The sequence below is a fragment of the Ricinus communis genome, chromosome 8 (assembly GCF_019578655.1).
Source record: "Ricinus communis isolate WT05 ecotype wild-type chromosome 8, ASM1957865v1, whole genome shotgun sequence".
Lineage (NCBI taxonomy): Eukaryota > Viridiplantae > Streptophyta > Magnoliopsida > Malpighiales > Euphorbiaceae > Ricinus > Ricinus communis.
In genome coordinates this window covers 15,901,181-15,925,644 of record NC_063263.1, presented here as the reverse complement: position 1 = coordinate 15,925,644, position 24,464 = coordinate 15,901,181, and the positions used below count along the sequence as shown (strand labels likewise).

General features: G+C 36.1%; 1 protein-coding gene across 11 annotated transcripts; it reads right to left on the bottom strand.

Annotated features, from left to right (window-relative positions):
- Positions 1-24,464, bottom strand: LOC8264852 (helicase protein MOM1). Of its 11 annotated transcripts, none has more exons than XM_048378542.1 (20): positions 24,227-24,464; positions 23,239-23,648; positions 22,366-22,999; positions 21,677-21,731; positions 18,915-19,060; positions 16,878-17,062; positions 16,544-16,698; positions 16,148-16,414; positions 15,043-15,150; positions 13,339-13,599; positions 12,890-13,030; positions 12,492-12,797; positions 11,572-11,745; positions 9,944-10,871; positions 9,548-9,789; positions 6,782-6,886; positions 3,038-4,807; positions 2,172-2,750; positions 1,874-2,087; positions 1-1,013 (listed from the first exon to the last, which is right to left on the bottom strand). In XM_048378542.1, the coding sequence occupies exons 2-20, from the start codon at positions 23,624-23,626 to the stop codon at positions 337-339; spliced, it is 7,335 nt and encodes a 2,444-aa protein (XP_048234499.1). In that variant the 5' UTR covers positions 23,627-23,648; positions 24,227-24,464; the 3' UTR covers positions 1-336. The 11 variants fall into 11 exon arrangements, with proteins under 11 accessions (XP_048234499.1, XP_048234495.1, XP_048234497.1 ...); XM_048378538.1 differs by having other exon boundaries at positions 15,043-15,192; positions 24,227-24,463; XM_048378540.1 differs by having other exon boundaries at positions 13,339-13,584; positions 15,043-15,192; positions 24,227-24,463.

The following is a 24,464-nucleotide window of genomic DNA, read 5'->3' as shown; positions in this document are numbered from 1 at the left end:
TTGATGCAAAAATGTAACTTGGATTACATAGGAACAGATCGAGCCACTGCACAGGGATCTGTCCTACGAAACTGCATGTAAAATGAGAGATGAGCTCTGGGCTTTCCTACTCTATAAGATTCCAAGCAGATGTGAAATTTACAATATGGAAACAAAATACTGAACTTAATGTACATTATGAGAGATCAAGGAACTGTTAAACCATATACAGCAGCACATTCTTCCATGAACTTTCCCTAACACCGCATGAATGCACGTAACGTCAAAAAAAATGGGATCTAGAAACTAAAGCTCAGAGGATCCTCGTGCCCCATGAAATAGCAGAAGCATAACATGTCAGTCATCATCTGATAAACAAACCACCTCACTTGGACATGCCTCGCTTGCTCTTGTATTATTTAGCAGTACAAGCTCAGGCCGGACCACAGGATCCGAGTCAGAACCCAAACTTGGGAGTGGGCGCAAATTGCTGGAAGGATTTGTATTTGTATTTGTATTTGTTTGATTATCTACCTCCATAAGCAACTCGATTTCAGATAGAGAGGACCTACTAAGAGGTGGCAAAAATCTTGTAGTTTCAGGACCATGTGCATTGTTATGGGGATGAGATTGCTGTGTGGATGGCTGTGGCCGAAATGCAGGCTGGAAGGGTGGGGAAGAAGTTGTAGGGGGGTTGCTGGGCACCTGTTGACTCGAGGTCCCAACTGCAAGGGACGGAGTTGTGGATGCTGAAGGTCTAAAAGGTTGTAAATGTGGGGCCGGACAACGAATTTCACTTCCAATTTGAAGATTGCCAGTGGCAGGGGAAATGTTGTTGATATGAGGTGGTCTCGTTAAATTTCCTGAGAGATGTCCCGGAGAATGATGCGCAGCATGCAGAGATGAAGTACTATGTGCGCTGGGAATTGCAATCTGTTGGCCGCTTGTAGGTTGACCAGCTGAAGACAGACCAGTGACAATGGCAGGCTGTGATGATCGCTGAAGCAGCTGCTGCACGAAACCCGAGGGCACCTCTGCCAAAAGAAAAAGAGTCAGGAGGTCCATAGCAATAAAAGCAGCTTCTGACAGCATTAAAAAGCCAAGTTCTGATATTTAGAGTAAATTAGGAATTGGGGTGAATTTATGTGTTAGCGTTAGATTAGATAGAAGTGCTATGGGTGGAGCATAAAAGAACATAATTCTTTAAAACACAGGTTTGAAGAGTCCAAATCAATCAAAAGCAATTTCGAAAGTTTAAATTAATGGTTTCAAATTCATGTTAAACTTTAAAAGCAATTTTGTAGGGTGCAAACTCACTGCCAAATGGACACTTGATAAAACTAATTTAAATCAAATTCTTCGCTTTGAACGAGAAATAAAATTGGGAATTTGACCCAACACTTGAGATGGAAGTGACCAAACTAAACAAAACACTTCCAACGTAACCACCAAAAACCAATTTTATTTCAAAATAGAGTTCTCCAACAAAGAAAGCATGAAAGTGTTATACAAAATCGAGGTTAAGACAACTATATATCAATGAAATAATAAGGTAAGACAAAAGACGGGACTCATTTTTCAACATTATGAACTCCATCTCAAAACCGTGACCATATTTGACTCGGACAATGCTGGGGTATCATGCCTATCTTACCTTGGTGGACACCCACACTAGATCGCAAGCCCTATCCATAGCCACTCTTCCATCTACATGCAGATATTACTAACGAAGATGGATCATGAAATCCACCCTTTGGTCTAATTCACATATTATTAACTGAGGTTTCTAAATTAATTGATTGATATCAACAGATTATAAAAAGTAGGTTGCAATGATTTCTATTTATATTACCGTGAATCATAACTTGTTTGCTAATCCTAAAATGTTACGCACCTTGATGTATGCCAGGTGCACTAGATGCCTTGACATCCATGCACTTCGACCTGAATGCCTCTGCTAAGATCTTGTTCATAAGAACTTTTTTCTCATTCATATCCATTTCTTTCTTCTTCATGAGGAATTCAGATTCCAGCTCCTGAAGTTTGACCTCATACTTTTTGCGAATCTGGGCAACTTCCTGTTCACAATCGGATTTCAACTGCAGCTTCTGCGAAATACAAGAGTTTTAGTCCAAACAAATAACACTAGGATTTTGTTAACATAAAGACAGTTAAGTAAACAAGAAAGTAACCGTGTTCTCATGGGCATTGACAATTTGCTCTGCTTCTTTGCGCAATCTCTCCAATTCAACTTGAAGTGGGTCGTGATAGAAAGGCAGAGGGGGGACTCGAACAGGGGGTACAGTTTGCACAGTATAATTATTAACTCCTGAAGAAATAGGTAGGGTCCTTGTATCTGATACATGTGTCCCTGATCCATGAACAGGAATGTCAGCAGGCAGATGCTGAGTAGTATGTGTCCCATGCTGTGAAATTGCTAAATCTGAGCATTGCACCTGGTCCTCTACCATTGGCATTGAGGTCCCAGCAATGTTACAAGTGATAAAATCTTCATGGTTTGACTGATGTTGGGTTTCACTAGTTGAAGGTAAATCCATGGCATTAACACTTATAGCAGACTCTGTGGGTGGCATTTGCAGCACATGCTCTGCGACATGTGCATCAACATTTTCTGGACTAGCAGCAATATCATTTTGACGCTGCACTGAAGCATCAACTTGTTGCAAATTATCAGGATTCATGCTCACTGATGCAACTCCATCTTGCAATCTGGTTGATCCAGTTGGCAAAAGGCATTCAACTTGCAGTGCCTATGGGGAAAAAAAGAGAATAGAAACTAACAAAGTCAGTATGTATTCACTAAAAATTCAGGAACCATTCTTCAATGTCCCAGTAAAAGTACAAATGCATGTTCAATATTCGTTCTGCAATTATTACAACAAACATTACAGTGAAGGATATACAAATTTATGGTCTGCAGAAAAAGCATTGATATTGCAACTGTGATGTAAGGACACAGACAAGATGGCAGCCACAAGATAGCAAAAAAAAAAATCTGATTCACTGGCACTTGAACGCCTAGAGCATGGGAATTTACCAGAGACGGTTCTTGGAGATGATTGTCTTCATTAGTAACTGGAACAACTAAGTCCTGCTGAACAACTCTAGTACTAGCACATGAGGCCACAGCACATCCTCCAATCCGTGTATCACTGCTACCACCATCCCCTACGTCACTAGGAGCTGTTTCAATCACTCCTGACAGAAGCTCTGTATCCTGCTGGCCAAGTCCAGCAGTCTTACCCAAAGATTGAGAGTCCTCATTATTGACAGTCTCAATTGCTTCAATCATCCCATCCTGCTCTTTACTAGTTTCACCACCCTGAATTTCTTCAATTAGAGCAGTTTCAGGCACCCCTGATGCAGCCCCCGTATCCTGTTGGCCAAGTCCAGCAGTTTTATCTGAAGAATCGTTGCTTATAGTCCTCTCCATCAGAGCCTTTTCATTCTGCTGCTTACAACTATTATCACTCGCTGCTTTATTGGAAGCACTTTCTATTGCTCCTGAAGAAACCTTTTCATTATGCTGGTATCCAGCAATCATTCTGGAATTAGGATCTTTATTAGCAATACAAACTACATCCTCCTCATCAACTTCAGTAGCATTTTCTAAATTCAGAGCCTGAACACCATCTCTCTCCCCAATAACGGCTTCAGGAGAACTTTCAAGCCCTTGGATGTTCTCCTGGCTGCCAACCGAATTGGCAATCTCAGACCCTCCCATCGAAAGGTTTTGAGGCCTCATTACCGTAGGTCCATTATTATGTTCATTACATGTGAATTTATTAGTGTGCTCTGCACCATCACTGGAACTAACAGCCTCAGATACTCCTAATGGAACTTCTGCATTAGAAAATTGTTCTCTAGATGAAGGTACATTTACTTCCAATCCATCCCTCAAGCTTATAGCTGTGGAAATTCTTAGTGGAGCCTCTCCATCAGGCAAGTCTGATCTTACCCCATCAAATATCTGTTCATTTGTAGACTGTACCCCAGGGAGTAGATAGTCATCATCATCATCTGAACTTACTGTTTCAGGAACTTCTAGTGGAACTTTCTTGTTTTGCATGCCTTGAATTACTTCAGGATTCTGTTTCTTCAAATAAGAGTTCACTGAGGCAGCATTTTCTTGATTATGTCCAATTTTATTTGAAGGCGGCTTATTTATTAATTCCACCTGAGCCCAAGACTTCACTCCTTCCAACCAACAAGCTTTTCTCTTTTTCAACTTGTCCCTAGCAGCCATGTGCATTTCCTCAAGATCTTTACGACGTATAACCATCTGCTGTTCAAGTTCTTCAAACTTTTTTTTGTATTCAATATCCAGTAACTTGAGTTTATTTTTTCTCATTGAACTATTACTATGTAAACGAATAACCGCTGCCTCTGTTTTCTGCTTATACTCAAGTTGTGCCTTCTCTTCGTTGTACTTTTTGTTAAATTCCACTATTTCTTCCTGTTGCTTCTGTGAGACTTTTCTCATCTGTTTATCGCATTTCCTCTCAATATCTTTGATACTTTTTGAAAAATCTTGTTTTGCCAATCCTAGCTGCAAAAGTTCCTGACCCGACCTTGCTTGTAAATACTCCTTGTTAACAACTCTAGTCACTGATTGAGAATTTTCTGAAGAGCAGGTTAGCATAACATTCCCTGTATGGTATAAAAATACTTTCTTCAAACATCGGAACTTAGAATACACATAATCTGCCTCTTCTTTCTTGCAGCCAAAATTTAAATGCTGTTTTGCAAGTGCAAGAGATTCTTTGTGATCAATTTTGTGCTTTAGCAAAGAAGCTGCAGTCCAGCACTGAAATTCAAACAGCAAAGTAGTTGATTACATTGTTAGGATTATTAAACAAAAACCATCTGAGGTTCATGCACCCACAAGCCCAAAATCCAAGTGAGGTCAAAAGCAGAGATGTTCAGTACTTATAAGCATAGACATGCCATGGATGCACAAACAACTTAAAGGGATAGCAGCTGATTCTTTTAAAACCTTGTTTCTAGAAAAAGAAAAGGAAGAAAAGAAGAGCAATAGAGAGGTTGATTCTCTCCACCATCAACACATCGTGTTATTAGGTTGTCTAATTTAATCTTCACCTGTATGCATGTGTAGTTTCAGTTCTCTTATGCCTGTTTTCCACAAGTAAAAATCAATTGATCAACTATTTTCCTCCTTTCCTAATGAAATAGATGATACAAAGTTGATCCATGAGCACTGATGATTTCCCTTTTCTATTCTTAACTAAAAATAGAGATATACCAGAATATAGGAAATACTAAGAAAAAATTAATCACTAAAAAAGTTTTTGTCAGATTTTATACTCATATACTTGGATTCAGAAATAGATCAGAGTAGCCTGATCATAAATTAATAGTTGCAATTGAGACCGAATGGCTGCTGAGAAGGTGTGAAATGTACCTCACAATTAACATCTGCCTGTAATTGGCTATATTTGTAAATCATCTAGCAATCTGGAATAAATTAAGGATTCTTAGGTGATTTAGCCCTTTTCTCGTAACACCAAGTGTAGTAAATTCAATCACAAAAGTAAAAGGAAAACCAACTCCATGGTATAATACTACTATAAATAAATTAACAACCACCTTTCATAAGTCATGTTCAGCCTCCACTGAATAATATCGAAGTTTTCCATTCATAGCAATGCTAAAAGGTGCATTTATAGAAGTGTGATACTTGGTAGATTAAATTTTGAAAATTTAAGAAGAAAAAAAGGGTGAAGTTAACCCTTATGCTATTGACTTACAATTTTTTCGCTCGAACAAGGAGGAGAAAATTAGGGATGGGCCTAAAGGAGGGTATTTGCCTACTTGAGAAAATCTCCAAACTTCTTTGCTGAAGATGATGAATTGTGGGTATTATTCAGTGACTAATGTAGGTGTAATGGATGCAATATTATCACCTTCACTATCCTTTTTCCAATCAATTTTGTGTACTTAATTTTGTATTTCTGATTTACTTGATCTCAAGGGCACAGAAATCTCCTATATAATTGCCGTCAGGAATTGGGCTTAATGGCTGAAAAATAAAAAACTTGATTCAATTGGTCCAAATTTAAAATACTGGATCAATTTTGGACATTGATCAATAATGCAAGGGGCAATTGACCTCCGTTCCATTTAAAGATATATCTCCTATGGCTTCTAAAGTTCTGATTCTGTGGCTGTCATTCTTTTGTTCCTTTTGTTTTCTCCTTTTCACATTCCTATAAACTGTGATTTTACTTCTGAGGTTTATAGCTGTCCTCAAAGGGGCACAGAATGCTATAGCCCACCTCTAAAATTTGGATTCCTTTCATTTTCTCCTTTTTAGATTGTCACATACTGTGGTTTTACTTCTGATGTTTATAGTTGTCCTCATAGGAGGACAGAATGCTACGAGCCCACCTCTAAAATTTGGAATCCCTATGTCTTTATATTTGCTTAGAATGACTACATATAGAAAACAAACCTCCATAAACCAACATGCGGTTAGTATTTTCACCAAGTCACCAAAGTAAGGAAAAATCTTAATATCCTATTTTATTTAGTGGATAAGTCATTAAATTGACCACGAAATAACAAATTAGTCCAATGAAAGCAGGTAAAGAAAAGCAAAATCAATAAAGCAGCCAACAAAATCCATGCATTCCTTCGCATTTTGGTCGATTTCTGTACAAGTTTTAGTTCTTAATGAAACATCAAAGTGATTGTAATGCGAAAGATTTATCATTAGATAACAAAGATCAAACAGCACAAGGAAAAAGAAAAAGCTTCTAACCAGGGATATCTGAAATGCCTGCAGTATGGTTGCTGGTTCTCTGATAACATGATGATTATTCATCACATATTCAAGGAAACTTTGAACCATGGCCTTGACATTATCCTGCAATGCGAGACAGAGGCATATAAATATTATAAAACAAAGACTACTCGATATACTTGAATCAACAATTAATGCTCTCAGGATCAACAGTTATTCATATGAGACACACTGGGTTTGTTTGGCTACTATGTTCACAGAAGCAATAACAGTTCTGGACCAACTGCCATTTGCAGATCCATTACATGCAAGAAAAATAAATTATACCTCTAGGCAATTAACCATCTTAAAAATAAAAAGCAAAAAAATTATACTCAAATGTTATAATATGGAAAATATAATGCGTTTTTACATATTTATTATAGCATACATACTGGATGACCAGGAGATTTAAATTGGACATTAGAAACTTTCACAACAGACTGCAGAATGTAGACAGTTTTTTTGAGCATTCAGCATGTAGCCAATTGTCGACCTCCTTTATACGATTTAATAGCAGCAAAAGAGGGGACAAGTGTTTCTAAGTATGTGAAAAATGTGTATCTCAGACACAGGTGGATATGCCATTACCCATACATACTTGCCCCACATCTACTAGGATCAGTTTCATATCCCTCTCAGATCCAAGCATTCACTCTCTCTCTCATGGGTTCGCTTGTTTCTCCTCTTTCTTATTTATCTTTCCATTTTCTATTTGTATGGTCCCCTCATTTTTACCAAGCATACAAGTTTAAAGACGATAGAGAAAAAGGCATGACTTGCACGAGGAGAAAGATGGAGAGAGATATATTTATTTTTCTTTTTCGATTGCAGCCCATATCTCTTCTTTTTTTTTTTTGTACTTTACATACAAAAATGGAGATGTGGCTGCCACATCAAGGCTAGAATGGATTCTATATACAATGACGTTTATTGCGATGCAATGACTAGTTAAGTGCTTTTATGTTACATATTGAAGCTGGCAACACAAAATTAAGTTATAAGTTCAGGGAATGTTAATGAAATTAAGCCAATAGAAAAGTCTACGTTTAACAACTCTAGCATGGCTGAGGATAGACACTGAGCATAATTAAGATAAGAAAATAGAATGAAAGAATATGCAGAACATGACAATGAACAAGATAAGAAAAAAGTATAATTGTACGAATTGCAAGAGGCAAAAATAAGTAAAATATAGACCTCCGTCTTAACTAAAATATGGACGCAAGAGTGCATAAAAGTAAGCAGATTTAAAGGCAAATAAAATTGGGAGAAAGAAAAGAAAAAAAAAGAACTGTAAGTATGGATTCACCAACGTGGAAGAGCATGATCAAGTAGGAGATGATAAGAATGGGAGAAAGACAAAAGGATAAAATGAATTAAAGTAGTATAAAATGATTGAAATTAATAGAAACTCTGACACTACATATAGTTAAATAAAGAAAAAGAATCGATGTAACTGCATCCTAAATTAGGACTGCTTCTTAATCAAATTGAGTTCACTAACACTGAGGGGTAAGATATCATACACAGAAAAACACAAAGCTAAAACTGAAAAACAAGTGTCATATCATGTGGGATAAGCACAGCTGTGTCCTCTGTAATATTAACTTTGAAAAAAGCACAAGGAGAAAGCAACTTTGCACCAGGCTAGTGAGATATGCCTCTCTCAACCCAAAGTATGAATTAAAATATAAAAAAAAAAATAAACATAACCCCACAATGGAAAAACTCTCTAACTTCAACTTGCATAATTTCCCAAGAACATTTTACCAAAATGTATTTTCTACCAGGAAGAGTATTACACAACAAGGCAGAATTACATACCAAGATATGGACTAAAATAGCCAATCATTAGAATATTGATAAATGGGCTTGGGTAGAACTCATTACCAAAAGCTAGCTCAAAGGAAGAGGGTGCCCAATCCACTTATATACACTATAACAGCCAAGTAACCAAGCGATGTGGGATAAATACAACTTCTAACACCCTCCCTTATGCTTAGCGTGACATGCAAACGGGCCGGGACCAAACCCACCATCGCAGACAAAAGGTCGGCTCTGAAATCATGATAAATAGGCTTGGGTAGAACTCATTTCCAAAAGCTAGCTCAAAGGAAGAGAGTGCCCAATCCACTTATATACACCGTAATAGCCTAGTAACCAAGCGATGTGGGATAAATACAACTTCTAATAAATATGACTATTAAAGCATGCCTCAATTATATATCACTATCAATCCTAGAACATCTTCATGAGGTCCAAAGATAGCCCACTAGATAGCATGCTTATATGTATCAGCGCAAGAACAGAATTCAAATTTAATGCTTCAAATAAGAAAATGGAAAAACTTCATGCCACTAGGCAGGCATCAAAGAACATAATCAATAGAATAAAAAAGAAACTTCCCATGTTAATGAGGTCCATTTTCTATTAGTATTTACAATCTAAATCTGAAACCTGAGTTTCCTGGATAATAATCTTATGGGCTAAAAGTCCCTAATACCTTGTTAAGCCTACTATTCCACTATTGAAGGACTAATGCTTGATTAATTGAAGGACTGGCTTTGTGTTCACTAGATAATCCTTTGTTTACTTATCAATTCTCAGACTATGTACCTCAAAAAGTAGCAGAATAACAGCATGGCCCATGTAACACATCATTAACTCAAGGAAAAGGCTCTAGCACTGTGTATAAACATAAATTACAACTTAACTTTTTCAGGAAGGAAATGAGAAACATACTGGGAGTTTTAGAATTTCACAGAGTTTTGCCATGTCTGGTTTCAAAAGGAGATGGAGACTCTTTTGTGAATCATGCACATTAATTCTTTCATTTGACTTAGCCATGTTACTTGATGGTTCATCTAATATAACATTAGTCAAACTTTGGAGACTCGGAGCATGATTTGCATAACTTGCATTAAGATGGTCACTTGATCCAGACATCAATTGATGCACATTATGAGATGGACCTCCAAGATTTCCTGAAGAAAATAGGATGAGAAAGTTAAATGCAAGCATCATCAAAACTAGCATATTTCCCTACTTACTCTCAAGATACAATGCAACAAGGGATCATCTTGAGTACAGTGAAGAACAGAAAAACAATGTTAATCAACAATGATGTCAATCACTTACCTTCATTGTTCCCAGTATCAGTATTTCCTTCAAATGGAGCAGATTCGAAATGGTTTTGGCCAACATCATTGTTGGCTGCTTTCTTGTGCTTCTTCACAACTTCCCCATGCTCACCTTCTGGTTTCTTGAGAATATCCTCAGAGTTTTGAACCCTTTTCCGGTTCCTTTGAGACAAACCAGATGTAAATGTCCACTCTGGTTGTTTTCCCTCTAACAATTTTTTCCAAAATCTATGGGGAAACTCTTCATCCCTCACTTGAGATTTTCGCTCACCAGGCAATGGTGGATCAGAAACATAAGTTCCTTGATTTAATTTAGCTTTCACGATTACAGAGAAGGTGCTTGAATTGTTATCTTTGGCATCTTGAGAAAGTATGGTCAAAAAATCTCGGATAACATCTTTTTCAGACGACTCATCAAATGATGAACTTCTGTTGGTGTTCAGGATACTGCTATTTTGAAACTCATCCAACTTACGGAATAGATATGAAGCTCCCCGCATAAGCAGACTCTGAGTAGTAGCACGGCTTATGCTCTGTACATTGCTATCAAGGATCTTATCATGCTTTGCAAGGATCAAAACATTCTCTTCCACAGTGAAAGATGAATATAGGCGAAATACTTTTAACTGTTCAAACTGTGAATCAAGTGTTATCTTGCGTAGGTTCCTTAAATCATTTGCTGGGATCCAATCACTACCAAATATGATAACAGTATCGACTGATGACAGTTTGATGCTCGGTAAACAAGCACAGCTTTCTAATAGAAAGACAAATCTCGTTTTTTGGTTGTTGAAGTTGTTTAGAGCAGCTTGCTTCCTTTTCTGGTTAACACAGCCATCGATACGCTCATAAGAATCCTGACCAAATCTTTGACGCACAAAGTCATCCAAAATATCTCCAATCTTATCCTTCCCTGGACCACTAGACTGTCAATGAAAAATATCTAAAATAAGTAAAATAGCCTTGTAACAGCATACAAAGTAAAATGCTGCACACCATAGAGCATCACATATAAGAGGATAAAAGGGACTGGGTGTGGGGGGTTATGGGTTGGGGACGGGAGGTAAGTAAAAAGCTGAGCCCATAGAGTTAGAAGCCAAAGGCAATAGAGCTGTCAAAAAAAAGTATGAAATAATTTGCATTTGCGAGTAACCGTAGTGATTCTATGATCCATAATAGAAGAAAAGAAAAACTATTTCTCAATATCCAAGCAAAACCATTTTGCAAAAAACTTGACTATTCGCAAATATGAAAATTCCATTTCCATCTATTCGTTGAAATCTAACTTGATGAATAGTGCTGTGTCATTTCTAGAACATAATCATTTTAACTGTACAAACATTTTTCTTTAGGTGATCAGATATTCAGAGAACACAACTTATAAATCAAAAGTTCGTTTCTCAGAGGAAAATCAAATTTATGCCTCATTTTGGTCCAGATCATAGTACTAGAATGCAACCCATGTATATTATTATCATAAAAGAACATCAGAAACAGTATAGGATCAGAACATCCATCAATTTGAGCATGCCACATTTAAAAACAGATAAAAGCAAGATATATGCAGAAAATCAACAAACAGCACAATTAAAAGAATATACATGAGTTTCTGTGTAAAGCATATACCTGGAAAAGAACAATCACTCTTGAACCTCTGTTTCTTATCTCAATAAGCATTGCCTGAAGAAGTTGTAGCTTGCCGCTTGCTTTTATTCCAATATCTAAAATGTCAACCACTTTTGCATCTTTTGTCAAAATATCTTCTGGTGATGGATCCATGAGATAGGGATGATCACAACACTGTCAAAATTACCATAGACATGACTTGCCATTGGAAACATATTAGCCTTAAAGCCCGATTTTGCTCATTAACAATTGCAGGTAATGATAAATAACTCAAAGCTCTGATAGATGCAAAAGAAAGAAGAAAGCTCAAAGAAAAAGGAAAAATACATGATTAAAGATATTGTCACACTTCCAGTTTGTTAGTAATCCAAACAAGTTGAAATCATATTAATTGTCCACATTTTCAAATGACTTAAACCAAAAGCTTCCATAATATTTATAAATTTGACTAAGTAGATGATGTTATGGATTCAGTTAGATTCCAGTAATTAGTTCAGCCATTCTCAGGTCATGTTGACCAACAAGAGTGTCAGTAATCATGTTTAGTTTTCAGCAGTTCATGTTCAGTTTTCAGATATTGTATTTTCTTTCAAGAGTTAGTGGATAGTTACTGAATTACTCTCCTACTAACTTGTGTTTAATCAGTTATGTTTAAAGAAGGAAGAAGAATTTCAAGGACATCCTAAAACTCAAGAAATCGAAGAGCTCTCTCCAATGAAAATATTAATGAGATAGTTGGGTGCTCTCTTATTGAGCCCTTACATCATCCTATAATTTTCAGTTGAATCACCCCATAATTAATCTGAGTCCTGGGACCATAAAAGATGACCATGCGTGAATGGCTACAATCAAAAGGTGAAAATATGAATACTAGAGCACGATTATATATATATAAACCTCATCAAAGCAATCAGCCTAACCTTCCGGATTGAGACAAGAATATCGCTAAGTGCACCAACAAGATCATTCTTTGAGGATGAGCAAAGAAATAAAGAATTTGAAAATAGAGTAGCACAATACTGTTCAAGCTGTATATTGGATATCTGAACAGGAACCCAGTACTCCACAAATTTCAAAGAGTCTGACTTGGAACCATTGACAATATATTTTGACAACCTCTCCTTCAAATTACCCATCTTATGACTAGATTTAGTTGATAAGCTCGCAAAGCCATTCATATCACTTTGACAATCAAGCAGAGCCAGCAAATGTTCAATGCAGCAATCCTGCAAAATTAATCGCACAAAAGCCGTCCTTTGTTAGGTATAATGGGGGTGGCTGAGAAAGACAAGATATGCCATGCTCATGTGCAACACACCTTTAGTTGACCATTGAAAAGCAGAAGCCTCATCTCTGTGCTTAAACCCTTAATTTGTTCAACAGATGACTGTACTTTATACCGCTGGCAGTCATCAACAATTATTGCTTCCCATTTTACTGATCCAAGCACATTTAGATCCTGTAAACCATACATCAAGCTCAAACAATAAATGTCAAGATAACTGAACCAAGAAGCAACTGTAAGTGTGGCAAATGATTATTCTTTTCTTTTCCCTTCTGGATGAGAAAAAATAAAATAAAAAAGAACTCTCCCACTGTTCCCTTTTACTGATCCCAACATCCTTAAAAATGTAAGACTATGGATGCAGAACATATTCTGATAACTTAGCATCCATATATTAAGAAGGAAACTCATCATAAGGACAAGCTAGGAGTCTAAAATATCAGAATTTATATACTATAAACCATGCATGCGGAAAGATATACCTCTGCAATAATTTCTGGAGAGGTTACAAGTACTTCAAACATTATGCCTTCTCCTCCAACAAACTCCACTGCCCTAATACTTCTTCGTAAATCTTTGTCTCCATGGTAAAACACAGCATCAAGAGATGGAGTCAGACGACAGAACTCTTCATCCCACAAAGAAAGCGCAGTAGAGATTACAAGAAAAGGCCGAGAGACATAGGAGGACAAAGATGAAATAAATTTAATCACCTTCACAATTCGTTCCTGCAGACATAGTAACTGCTCATATTCATATGAAAGCCCAATATAGATACTTTAAGGAACAAGTATTAAAAGGCTACAGCCAAACAGCTGTAAAGAGACACCAAACATTAAAAAACTAACAGGAAGAGTGCACAAATTTACAACAAGCAGAACTTGTTTCAACAGGCCAACAAAGACCTATAACAAGACAGCCTTCATTTTATAAGAGGAAAAATTTCATCCCTCGTCAGAAGCAGCAATCTGGAATATGAGATAATGCTCTACATGGCTAAACCAGATAATTAATTATCTGTATTGTACCATTCATACGCCCAAATGCAAACAGACTAGCCTATTAAAGTTTAAAGCATCAAATTCTGGACTTTCAGTTAAGAGCTTATCCGATTAAATCACCCTAAGCAGGAAAAGCAATGGGGCAAGGCAAGGATGGGGAGCCCTTCCCATTCTCACGCCTCCCTAACAAGAATAAAGGGGGTGTTTGGTAAACCTGTTGAGAGGAGCTGGCAGTTGCTCAGTTCCAAATAGCTAAGCCGAATGTTTGGTAATTTTATTGAGTGGTTGTTGATAGCTTTTGGAACTCCTAATAGCTACAGTTCATATCAACTCCAAAATTGGAGCCTTTTTTAGCATCTCTATTAATTTAAATACAATGCCAAATTATCGCTCTTTATTTTTAAAACCCTAAACTAAAAACTTAAAAAATCACGCCTTCTCTCTTTATTACAGCTCTTAACTTTCTTTTTAGCATAAGAATTTTTAAAATACAAGAAAAAAAAAGTTAATCCTGAGATATTTTAAAATAAATTATTATTGTATATATCTTCTAATAATTCCACTCAATATTTTCTCATTAATGATTTTTTTTTGTTTTTATTTCTTTGCTGAATCAGCTATACTACTATAAAAGTAAATTTAAAATGATGGTTTTTGTATACTAATAATAGGTGTTATACTACTTATTACTTATTATTAGTATATAACACTCTTTAAAAGTAATAATAAATGTGACACTTTAATTAAAAAACAATTAGCTGATGCCTACATTGGTAATTAAACATGTCAACAACAACAACTATAGACAAACACAATTATTAATCAGCAACCAGCTACTGGCTACCGGTCACCGGGTACAGCTTAGCCAAACAGGCCCAACATTCCCCTATTCCCCACTTTGTATTTTTATATAAAAAAAAATTGCTCTAATTTACCATATTAAAATGTATCTAATAATGCATTACATAAATATAATTAAAAATGTTTACTATATACACACACACACACATATATAATCTGTACTATACTTTCTGGATCACACAGTGGAAGAAAGAAAGAATTACTCATTCCATTCAGGGCAGCGCCTCCATCCGTAGCACTCAGGTTTTGCATCATGCGTTTGTTACAGAAACTAAAAACTAACCTACTGCAAGCCTGAACCAAAGTACTACTGATTAAGCTAACCTGATCATCAATGATAACAGCATTCTGCCCCTTTTGCCAGCAGTCCAAAAGATAGCGGATAAAGTCTAGACGATTATTGTCGATCCCTGTCAAACTTCCAGCCGATAACTGTGATAGTTTAACCAATAAACCATTTTTTATCTCAAGTTTCTGCAAGGAATTGTCATAACACAAAAAGAAATTTAATGGAATTGGATATAATTACACACATCATCATTTCATCATATACTAGCGATAGGAAACAATTCTGAATAAGAGTCATTTAGTAAGAGCTTGCAAACAGATTTTCAAAAAATTAGTGTCCCAAAACCAACTTTTCTAAAGCATCATGTTTATGTTCTCTCAAAACAGGAAAAGAAAATAAAAGTTCAAACATAAAATTGCAGTTTTTCACATAAATTTGGCAAAACGAACAACCTTATTTTCTTCAAACAATCACCCAGATATAGCTATAACGATCAACCATCAAATCTAACAGCATTTTTTGCTCACTGATTATTTAGAACACTTTTGTTCACCATAAATGCCAAAATTAACCAGAATATGTTGATCATGTACCATCTCTTTCAATTATTTATTATATTTTTTCATTCATGTAATTGATAAGTAAGATCATTAAAATGTCTCCTACATTAATAGGTTCCTTTAACTTGGAAAAGAAATCCACATTTGACAAGATCCCATATAGTTGCCCTCCCTGCCGTAATTTGCAGAAGCAAGTGAAAACTGTTAGCTATAGTTTCGAGGCATATGATGCATAATGCTATTTGTTATCAGACTAAATTTAGAATTGGAACCTGTTGAAGAAATACCTAAGTAGTGTGAGGTGTCAGGGCATCTGTGTAACATTCTCTTACTTTCTGTGCAGGTGCAGTTAAAAGAAACTTATAGCCTCCAGCCTTTCTGATATTATATTTCTTTCTCTTTTTCTTTCTATGTCTGCTATTTCCAACTTGATATTAGAGCACTGACTCTTCAATAAATTTCAGATTTCCTATCCTTTCTTAACCAAATAAACATGATTCTCTTAACTGTGAACTTTTAAACCATTTAAAGAAAATAATTCATCAAGATGTAAGATTTTATCATGTTTAGCCATGCATACCTTATCTATTCCAAACAAACAATGACCTCTCTTTGCCTTCTCATGACGATTCTCATAATCTTTCATAAGGCTTTGAACTTTTGGCAATTCCATGAAAGAAGCTTTTTCCAACTCCCATGTTGCCTGCTCATAATCAAGACCATGCCATTTTACAAGCCACTCATAACGGCAACCCAACTGAACCTCATCATGTTGCTTGAGAGGCTCTATCAATCGTTTTTGTAGCAAACGATGTGGTTCAGTCCACTCTGACTTCCATTTTGTTGCCTGTAGAACAAATAACTTGAGAATAGGAAAAGCTATTTCATAAAGCAAAAAAAAAAAGAAAAAGAAAAACTACTAATTTGCTATCATTCATCATTTTCGTTTAATCATACAACAGAAGGAAGGGGATACCAAAAGAAAATCATTGACTTTCTGAACCTGGGTTTTTCGGTTGAACTTCGCAATGAGTGATGGAGCTTCAACAAGCAGTTGACTTTCTGGCACCCACTGATTGTGAACGTGCGCAAGACCTTTGTATTTAACTAAATATTGCTTCTTTTGTAATCCTAACAAAATATTATTATATCCAAATTTTCATCATGAACAATGAAATCATGCATAGGTAATAATCTCAAATAATAATTCAAACAATTGCTAGTAAAGTTGAAGGAAATTATGAACTTAATAACTGGATCATGAAAAGGAACCCAAGTAAAACACAATATTTTGAGCCTACCATTCTCACCTGATACCTCCACTTCTTTAACATCCCAGATTGATTCCATTCCCTCTGAAACTGAATATACGCCCAACTTTATCTTCTTCCTAACACAAGCAAGACAGTACCAAACTCCAGGAGGAACATCCTTCAAAAGAGGATCTAAACAAGAAAGATGATAGCTTCTTTTACACCCCCTTCCTTCACAACACCTAAAATTGCACACAGTAAAAAATATATAGAAATGCAGAGGCAAACAAATAAGATATATTGTAGATACATATACAGAGTATGAGTTTAGAAGCATAGGAATAAGAGCTTCAAATAATTAATCAAAAGATTTGCATATTATACTACAATCAACAACATTTGAAGTCCAATGAATGATAGAACAAGTCCCTTCAAAAGTTTTTTTTTCTTGAACTTCCAACATAAGAATTAGTTATAATTAGCAGCATCCTCCGCCAAAAATATAACTGATTGTGTAAACTATATATGTTGGAAAGAGGTCTCTAAACAAAAAAGACAAATGTCCACACTAAAAGGAAAGGAAAAACATAAAGATAAAATAACTAAATTCAGAAGCTAAGAAAATTGCAAGTGCAGCTACATGGAGTCCACTGAACAGTAAAAAAATCCCTTCAATTTTTTCTTGAACTTCCAACAGAAGAACTAGTTAAAATTACCAGCACCCTCCACAGAAAAATACAATTGATTATATAAACTATATATGTTGAAAAGAGGTTCCTAACCAAAAAAATCAAATGACCACTGGAAGGAAAGGAGAAAAATTAGGACATAATATAACTAAAAGCAAAAGTGGAAGCTAGGAAAATTGCAAGGGTAGAGGGAGTGTTCTCAAAATGTGCAATTTTTCCTTTTCTCGGGAATGCACTGAAAAGGCTGTTAAATTAAACCTATAAATAGCTGAATACATATAAAACCACAACATAATTATTATCGTAATTTGGAGAGTAATGTATAATCCATACCATGGAAGAGTGAGCAGTAAGCTAGTAAGCCCATAAATAAGAGCTTTCTTTATCAGGTTTAAATTAATTTTCCTTCTAGAAATCTAACTTGATTTGTATGAATGGCTGTTACTTATAGAAGAGATGGCCAATTTGTACACAATTCCTGCCATGAAAGAAATTTGGCCTCCAATTTCACATTATTCAGACAACTTAGGTTTACCAAGTTGAGCACATAAGATGTTAAGTAGTTAGAGACCGCCCTTTGTATAAAATCAAAAAAAAAAGACATTGGTTAGAGATTGTCTTGAAATGGGAAGAATAGGAAAGTTAACCAGAAACAAAGACTAACATGCTTGATGCAGTCTACTTATATAGCGAACAGAAAAGAAAGCATTCGGAACAATAAAGCTAGTCTTAAGGAACGTTTTTTATGAAAATGCTATTCTATGAATCAATTCACCTTCTTTAGATCAGTTCCTTTGCCTTACATAAATTTATCGATGTTGATGACTTGTTAATGTTTGTAGGCATCATTTAGTTTAGCAACCTAAAATTCACCTAAGCTTTTTGTGAATAGCATTTTTCTCTCATTCAACACAGCAATAAAAAAACACAATTAAGCACCATAATAATCCACAATGCAAAGATAAACAAAAGACACATCTTTGAAATATGAGAACATTGTGCATCCCTAATTAACGTGAATGATCTCATACTTTCCTAAGTTTCTGACTCACAAGAAGCTGCAAATGAAGCATGAAACTGACCTGTGACTGTCCATATTTTTACCAAAATAGATTCACTAACAATCTACGATTAATACATAGCTCAAGAGCATTAAACTTAGTGGTGAGACAGGTTGCCTAAAACCAAGAGTAAATTCCACAAAATCATCACATCCTACATGTATGTCTTTCTTTATGAACATCATTCAATGCACAATCACAGCATCAATTATTACCATAAAACTATACCTTCTACTGTCAATTATGGAATCCCATATCATAATTTCACAGTATACTTGTAACTTAACTTCCCATGTTCATCTATTATTAAAAGATACTCGCAATAAGAAAGAAGAGTTACCCACAATAGCTTCCCACCAAGCTTGCAGATGAGACAGATATTTTGGTTGCCATCTAGTTGAAAATCTCCGGAAGAATTTTTACTTTCCAAGTTGGTAATGCATTGTTCAGCAAGCCCTGTGGTAACACCACGTCCAATTTCCCCTCTATCCTAATGCAACACATCAGAGCAATGACAATAACCTTAACAAGCCACTGAATCATCTAAGGGAGAAATAGATATATGTTCACAAATTATACATTTTCAAGATATATGATGCAGCACAATTTCACAAACAACTTGCTCTTCCTCTGCATGTATAAACAAACACCTCCACATGAATAAACAAACACCAGTAATATCACAGAAAATCAAAGAAAAAAGTGTGTGTGTGTGTGAGAGAGAGAGAGAGAGAGAGAGAGAGAGAGAGATAGAAACTGATGATCCAGAAACAAATAAAGCATCATTCATGAAAATTAAATGATTGGATCATTTAACTATAAATCATCTGTTCTAAAACAAAAAGATCCTATCCTTTCAACAGCGCTTAAACACATTTGAACTTGCCCTTGATCAAATTTACTCATATGAACTAGGATTTTATATGGACTATCAGAGAAGGCCAAAACAGCACGAAGCACATTGGACCTATCATATAGACAAAAGAGCACAAAAGAAACAAAGTACAAGAGAACTGAAGACCAAAATAAAATAGAGTTTTCACAAACAAGCCAAATAAACTCCTCATAATTATTGACTAATTCTCAAAATAAATGTCCGACTCCAAGGGCTCCAATATCTCATTCCTCACAAGCTCCAAACCCAAAGAGGTTTCAAATTCAGCCCATAATGTGCATATCAAGTTTTTTTATTTTCCCCATAGCAATAACCAGTCTACGACCCAGAATCTACCAATGACGTTAGGCGTAATCCAGCAGGCCCACAAATTGAAAAGGCAATAATTTACAGACAGAAACACCAGTGGTGACTCTAGATAAAGGGTGTCAAAAAAGCAATTTCATCAATAACGACCACAAGGACATGGGACATAAGTGATGGTTCTTTTATTCTATATGAACAAATTCCAATCATGCATACTATCTGCCAAAACAAAAGTATTTTTCCTTTAGTTCTATATTCCTATCCCGAAAGAATGAATTGAGTTCGTATAGGCATTTTTTATGCTACTAATGAAATAGCCCTTCTTGCTATATTTTCTGCTACTCCACTCATTTCATAAAGTATTCTACCTGGTTTAACAACAGTCACCCAATATTTAGGAGATCCTTTCCCCGAACCCATACGTGTTTCCATAGGTCTTAAAGTAACTGGTTTTTCGGGAAATATGCGTACCCATAATTTTCCACCGCGGCGTGCATTTCGTGTCATTGCCCATCGTCCCGCTTCTATTTGTCTAGATGTAATCTAAGTGGGTTCAAGTGCCTGAAGAGCATATTTGCCGAAACAAATACGACTGCCACGAAAAGCTATTCCTTTCATTCTTCCTCTATGTTGTTTATGGAATCGAGTTCTTTTTGGGTTATCGTTGATGGTTGTTTCTCAATTCCATCTCTACTACAGCACCAGATATGAGAGTTTCTTCTCATCCAGCTCACACGAGGTTTGTGAATAAGTGGTTGTCTGACAATAAGCAAGGAATATTCGTCTTTCTGCTAAACAGGGTGTATTGAACTCATAATTCATTAATACTTTTTTAGAATGTCAACTACGTATCGTAAATACACCCTGTCATGCTTTGATAAATGATTCAATCACTCGATAACCAAAGTCATCCTTTGATAAATGATAACTATGAGTCAGACTCACTAGAATTTGATCAATCCTTTAGTCTTTCGTTAAGGTGGAGAACTGAACCAAGAATTATCTTTCTTTATCATCAACCGAATCACTGTTCGCGACCAAATATTCTCTTAAACGAAGGTATTCGGGCTTGGATGGCGGCTCAAGATCAGCCTCATGAAAACCTTATATTCCCTAAGGAGGTTCTACCACGTGGAAACGCTCTTTAATGAATTGAGCCAGTCGTGACCAAGAAACCACCGGTTTCGCTTGGTGGGCTGGGAATGCCTGACTTATCAATTTATCCGTTAAACTACTGGGAGCCCATGTAGCCCATGCTAGATTAATCGTCTTCTGGGCCGGAGCAATGGACCTATTCGAAGTGGCTCATTTCGTACCAGAAAAGCCAATGTATGAACATGGATTAATTTTACTTCCCCACCTAGCTACTCTAGCTTAGGGGTAGGCCCTGGTGGGGAAGTTATAGACACCTTTCCACACTTTGTATATGTCGTACTTCACTTAATTTCCTCCCCAGATTCTGATACTTCTGATAGACTTTTGGGTACAAAGTTATCCTTCAATGAAAAGGAGATCTAACATTTTCACATTATATTATCTCATTATAGGTTTTGGGTCCCTTCAAAACATAGATGTGGTAGGAAAGTCTAGACAATGAGGCGTTTGGCAATCTTGAGATAGAAAACTGGTGCAACAATCATTAGGCCCTAATATAGATAGAGTTTCATGGAAAAAAAAAAAAGAATTCACAAGAAAATGTTGCAAGAACAACATGCATATTGAGAGAATGAAGCCAAAGAAATGCCTAGTTAAAGTGAAATGTTAGGAACTCGTAGTCTCCAAATAATTAATGAACTGGATTCTACATCATCCTACTATCGAAAGAGAAGACTTTAAACCCATCGAGGCAATTGAAGCACATCAAATAATTTAAGATAAGGAAAAATGAAAGAAAGTAAGCCCAACCTTAGGTAAAGAGGCATTACAGATATCCTTTGTATTTTGCAACTCGTGATTGACCCTGCATAGCAACAAAATAAAAGAATAGAAACTGTGTCAAAACATCACTTCCAAATGGCTAAGTGTTTGCAATGTATATAGCGAGACTTTCAACTAAATCCAGCATAAAATATTAAAATATTGGTATCAATTGGTCTATAAACAGCTCTAATTTGGCAATTTGGGTGCCTCTATTACACAGATGGACTACTCAAGAACATTAGCTAGGCTATGCAAAAATGATCCATTTTTCAATTCCCACTAATGCCGTGCTGTTTATTGATTTAGTCACTTCTCCACTTACTTTAATTTACTTTTTAATTTGTTTACTTTACATTTGCAAATGGACTTTGGCTTCGGCCAGTTCTGACTGTTAACTAAAAACATCATGCACCTTGTACTCCTCTCTTATATATGTGTATGTTTGTGTGTACATATAGGAACCTCACAAGCTCTATGACTTGAATAAGTCAAGCAAGAACAAACAAAATGAAGATGACAAATTAATGGAAAACACCATCTTACAACTACATCAAGTTTAATTGATAATTCGTTCCCTCTTTTGCCCAAATTAGAAGAATGCAATAGATCATTTAACCATCTAGCAAACTATCATTAAAAAAATGAATCCTGAATTTATATATCCAAGTTAGTACCTTTGCTTCTTGAAAGATGTAGCACAAGACTCTGCAAAATTGCTCCCATGTGGAGAAGAAATGATGGCATTGGCAAGAGGGGGGCAAACATCTTTACTTGATGCCAATGCAGTAGAATCTGAATCTATGTTGTCTGTATTTCTTTTTCTTTTTGGTGGTATGTCCTTGGAACCAATATCCAATCCACCACCACTATCTGGTAGCCCGCCACTCGACGCAGGTGTTACCAACTCAGATTGCACAATTTTCTTTGCCATCTCATCACAATCATCTTGTTTTCCGGACACTGTTTTGTGGGATGACAGCAGTACACAATCACCACCTTTAGAATTTTCCAAACTGGTTCCATCTTCAGACAGATGAGCTCCCTCCACAAACTTATGATTTTGGCTTGAGAGGGAAGAGTCCAGTCCAATGTTATTTTCCACTATCTCATCAGCAGGTTTGCTTAGACTACAATTGGATTCTTCCTTAGTTCTTTCTGAGCCTCTCCCAGTGTGGATTTTTCTCAATTCCTCCACCTTCCCTCGGCCACATTCATTTCCCCTACCAACATTCTTGGAAGCACCACCTTCATCACTGCTGCTACATTCCTGAGATAACTTATTCTCCAGGTTCAGTTCCTTGCCACAACCTAGAGATTTGAGCAAGAAAAACATAGAGTGATTAGAGAATACTTGATCAGCATCCATTTGATATAATGCAAGTACATTATATCTCTAGCACCTGTCTAATAAAATCAAAAAGACCAGTAGTTCAAGATGTTGCTTTCAGTTGGCTCATGCCTCAGACTTGTAACATTTCTAAAGGAGAAGAAAGAAAATAAATTCAGGATATAGAAACAAACTAAAAGAAGCAAAAACAGTTATGTACCTGCCACACTAACTTTCTTTCGTTGCAGGTTGAATAATGCCCTATAATCACGAGCATTCAATCTCTTTTTTTCCACCTGTGTCTTACTTCTGCTAACTTCTTCAGTTTCAAAAGTCAACTGCTTCACACTCTTCTCTTTCTTTACTTTTTTTTTCATAACTGATATGCCAATGTTTTTATTTGACTTCTTTGACCCAGAAGAACTTGAAGAAAATTGCTTCTTACCCCGCTCAGACCTTCTCAAAGGACTCTGAGTACTCTGCTTCTTATCTTTTCCCTTAACCAGAGGTGTTGGAGTCCGCTTCTCAAGTCGCTCGGACTTTCGAGTGCCTGAAGGGTTTGAACTCATACTTCTGTTTGTTGGTGTTTCCCTAGCTGACCTTCTCATACCAGACGTAGATGATGATTACCTGAAATAGTTGAAGGTTTGCCACCAACCGCTTTAGAATTCATTTTATTATCCATAAGTTTGCAACTAGACCAAGCATCCTTTGCCCTCCCCCAAAAAATTGTACTAATATAATGAAAGTATTAACAATAATGAAGTATTGACAAAAAAGATGCACCCTTTTGATGCATTGTGCCTACATCACCATGATAATATGCTAATTATACAGCAACCTTACAATCATGCAAAAATTGAAGACAAAACAAAACCATAAAACAAGAAATGTCGCATTATATCTCATGAAATAATCGAGAGCAAGTTTCACATATTCAATGTGTGAAAGAAACAAAACTCTGAAAAAGTTAGAAACTAGATTCCAACCACTAGTACATTGTCACGTCTTAAACCCCAAAACAAACCCTAATTCGCTCCACAAAAACAACAATAGTAACCGAGAATAACACCAAATAAACATACATTCACTTAATCGCTCACATGCAGAATAAAATAAACCCTAATTTATGAAAAATGACGGCTTTTTAGATTAATTACATACCAATAGTGAAAAATGTAGGCTAATGCGAGAAAGTTGTGAATTACCTACATATGAAAATGGCACGAGACTAAAAATTTGATCGGAAAAACTTTCGATATCACCAAAAATAACAGAGTGTTGTCAGATTCCTTGCAACAAATGTTTCCTGGAGTAAGGGAAGTTGATGCTTATATTGTTTCGCTCCATTTTTATTTTTCTCCGGCGTTATAATTAATTTACTAAACCCAATCTTTGATATAATTTTCAGATAGATCCTTATCGTTTTGACAATTAAACCCTTCT

Coding starts and splice junctions, on each gene's coding strand:
- LOC8264852 (XM_048378538.1), bottom strand. CDS start 23,626: ATGAGAAGGTCAGCTAGGGAAACACCAACAAACAGAAGTATGAGTTCA. Junction 15,193..16,147: donor GTTTGTTTGGAATAGATAAG/GTATGCATGGCT, acceptor AATTCCTTGCAG/AAACTTGAGATAAAAAATGG. Junction 10,872..11,571: donor GAGTGATTGTTCTTTTCCAG/GTATATGCTTTA, acceptor TTTCATTGACAG/TCTAGTGGTCCAGGGAAGGA.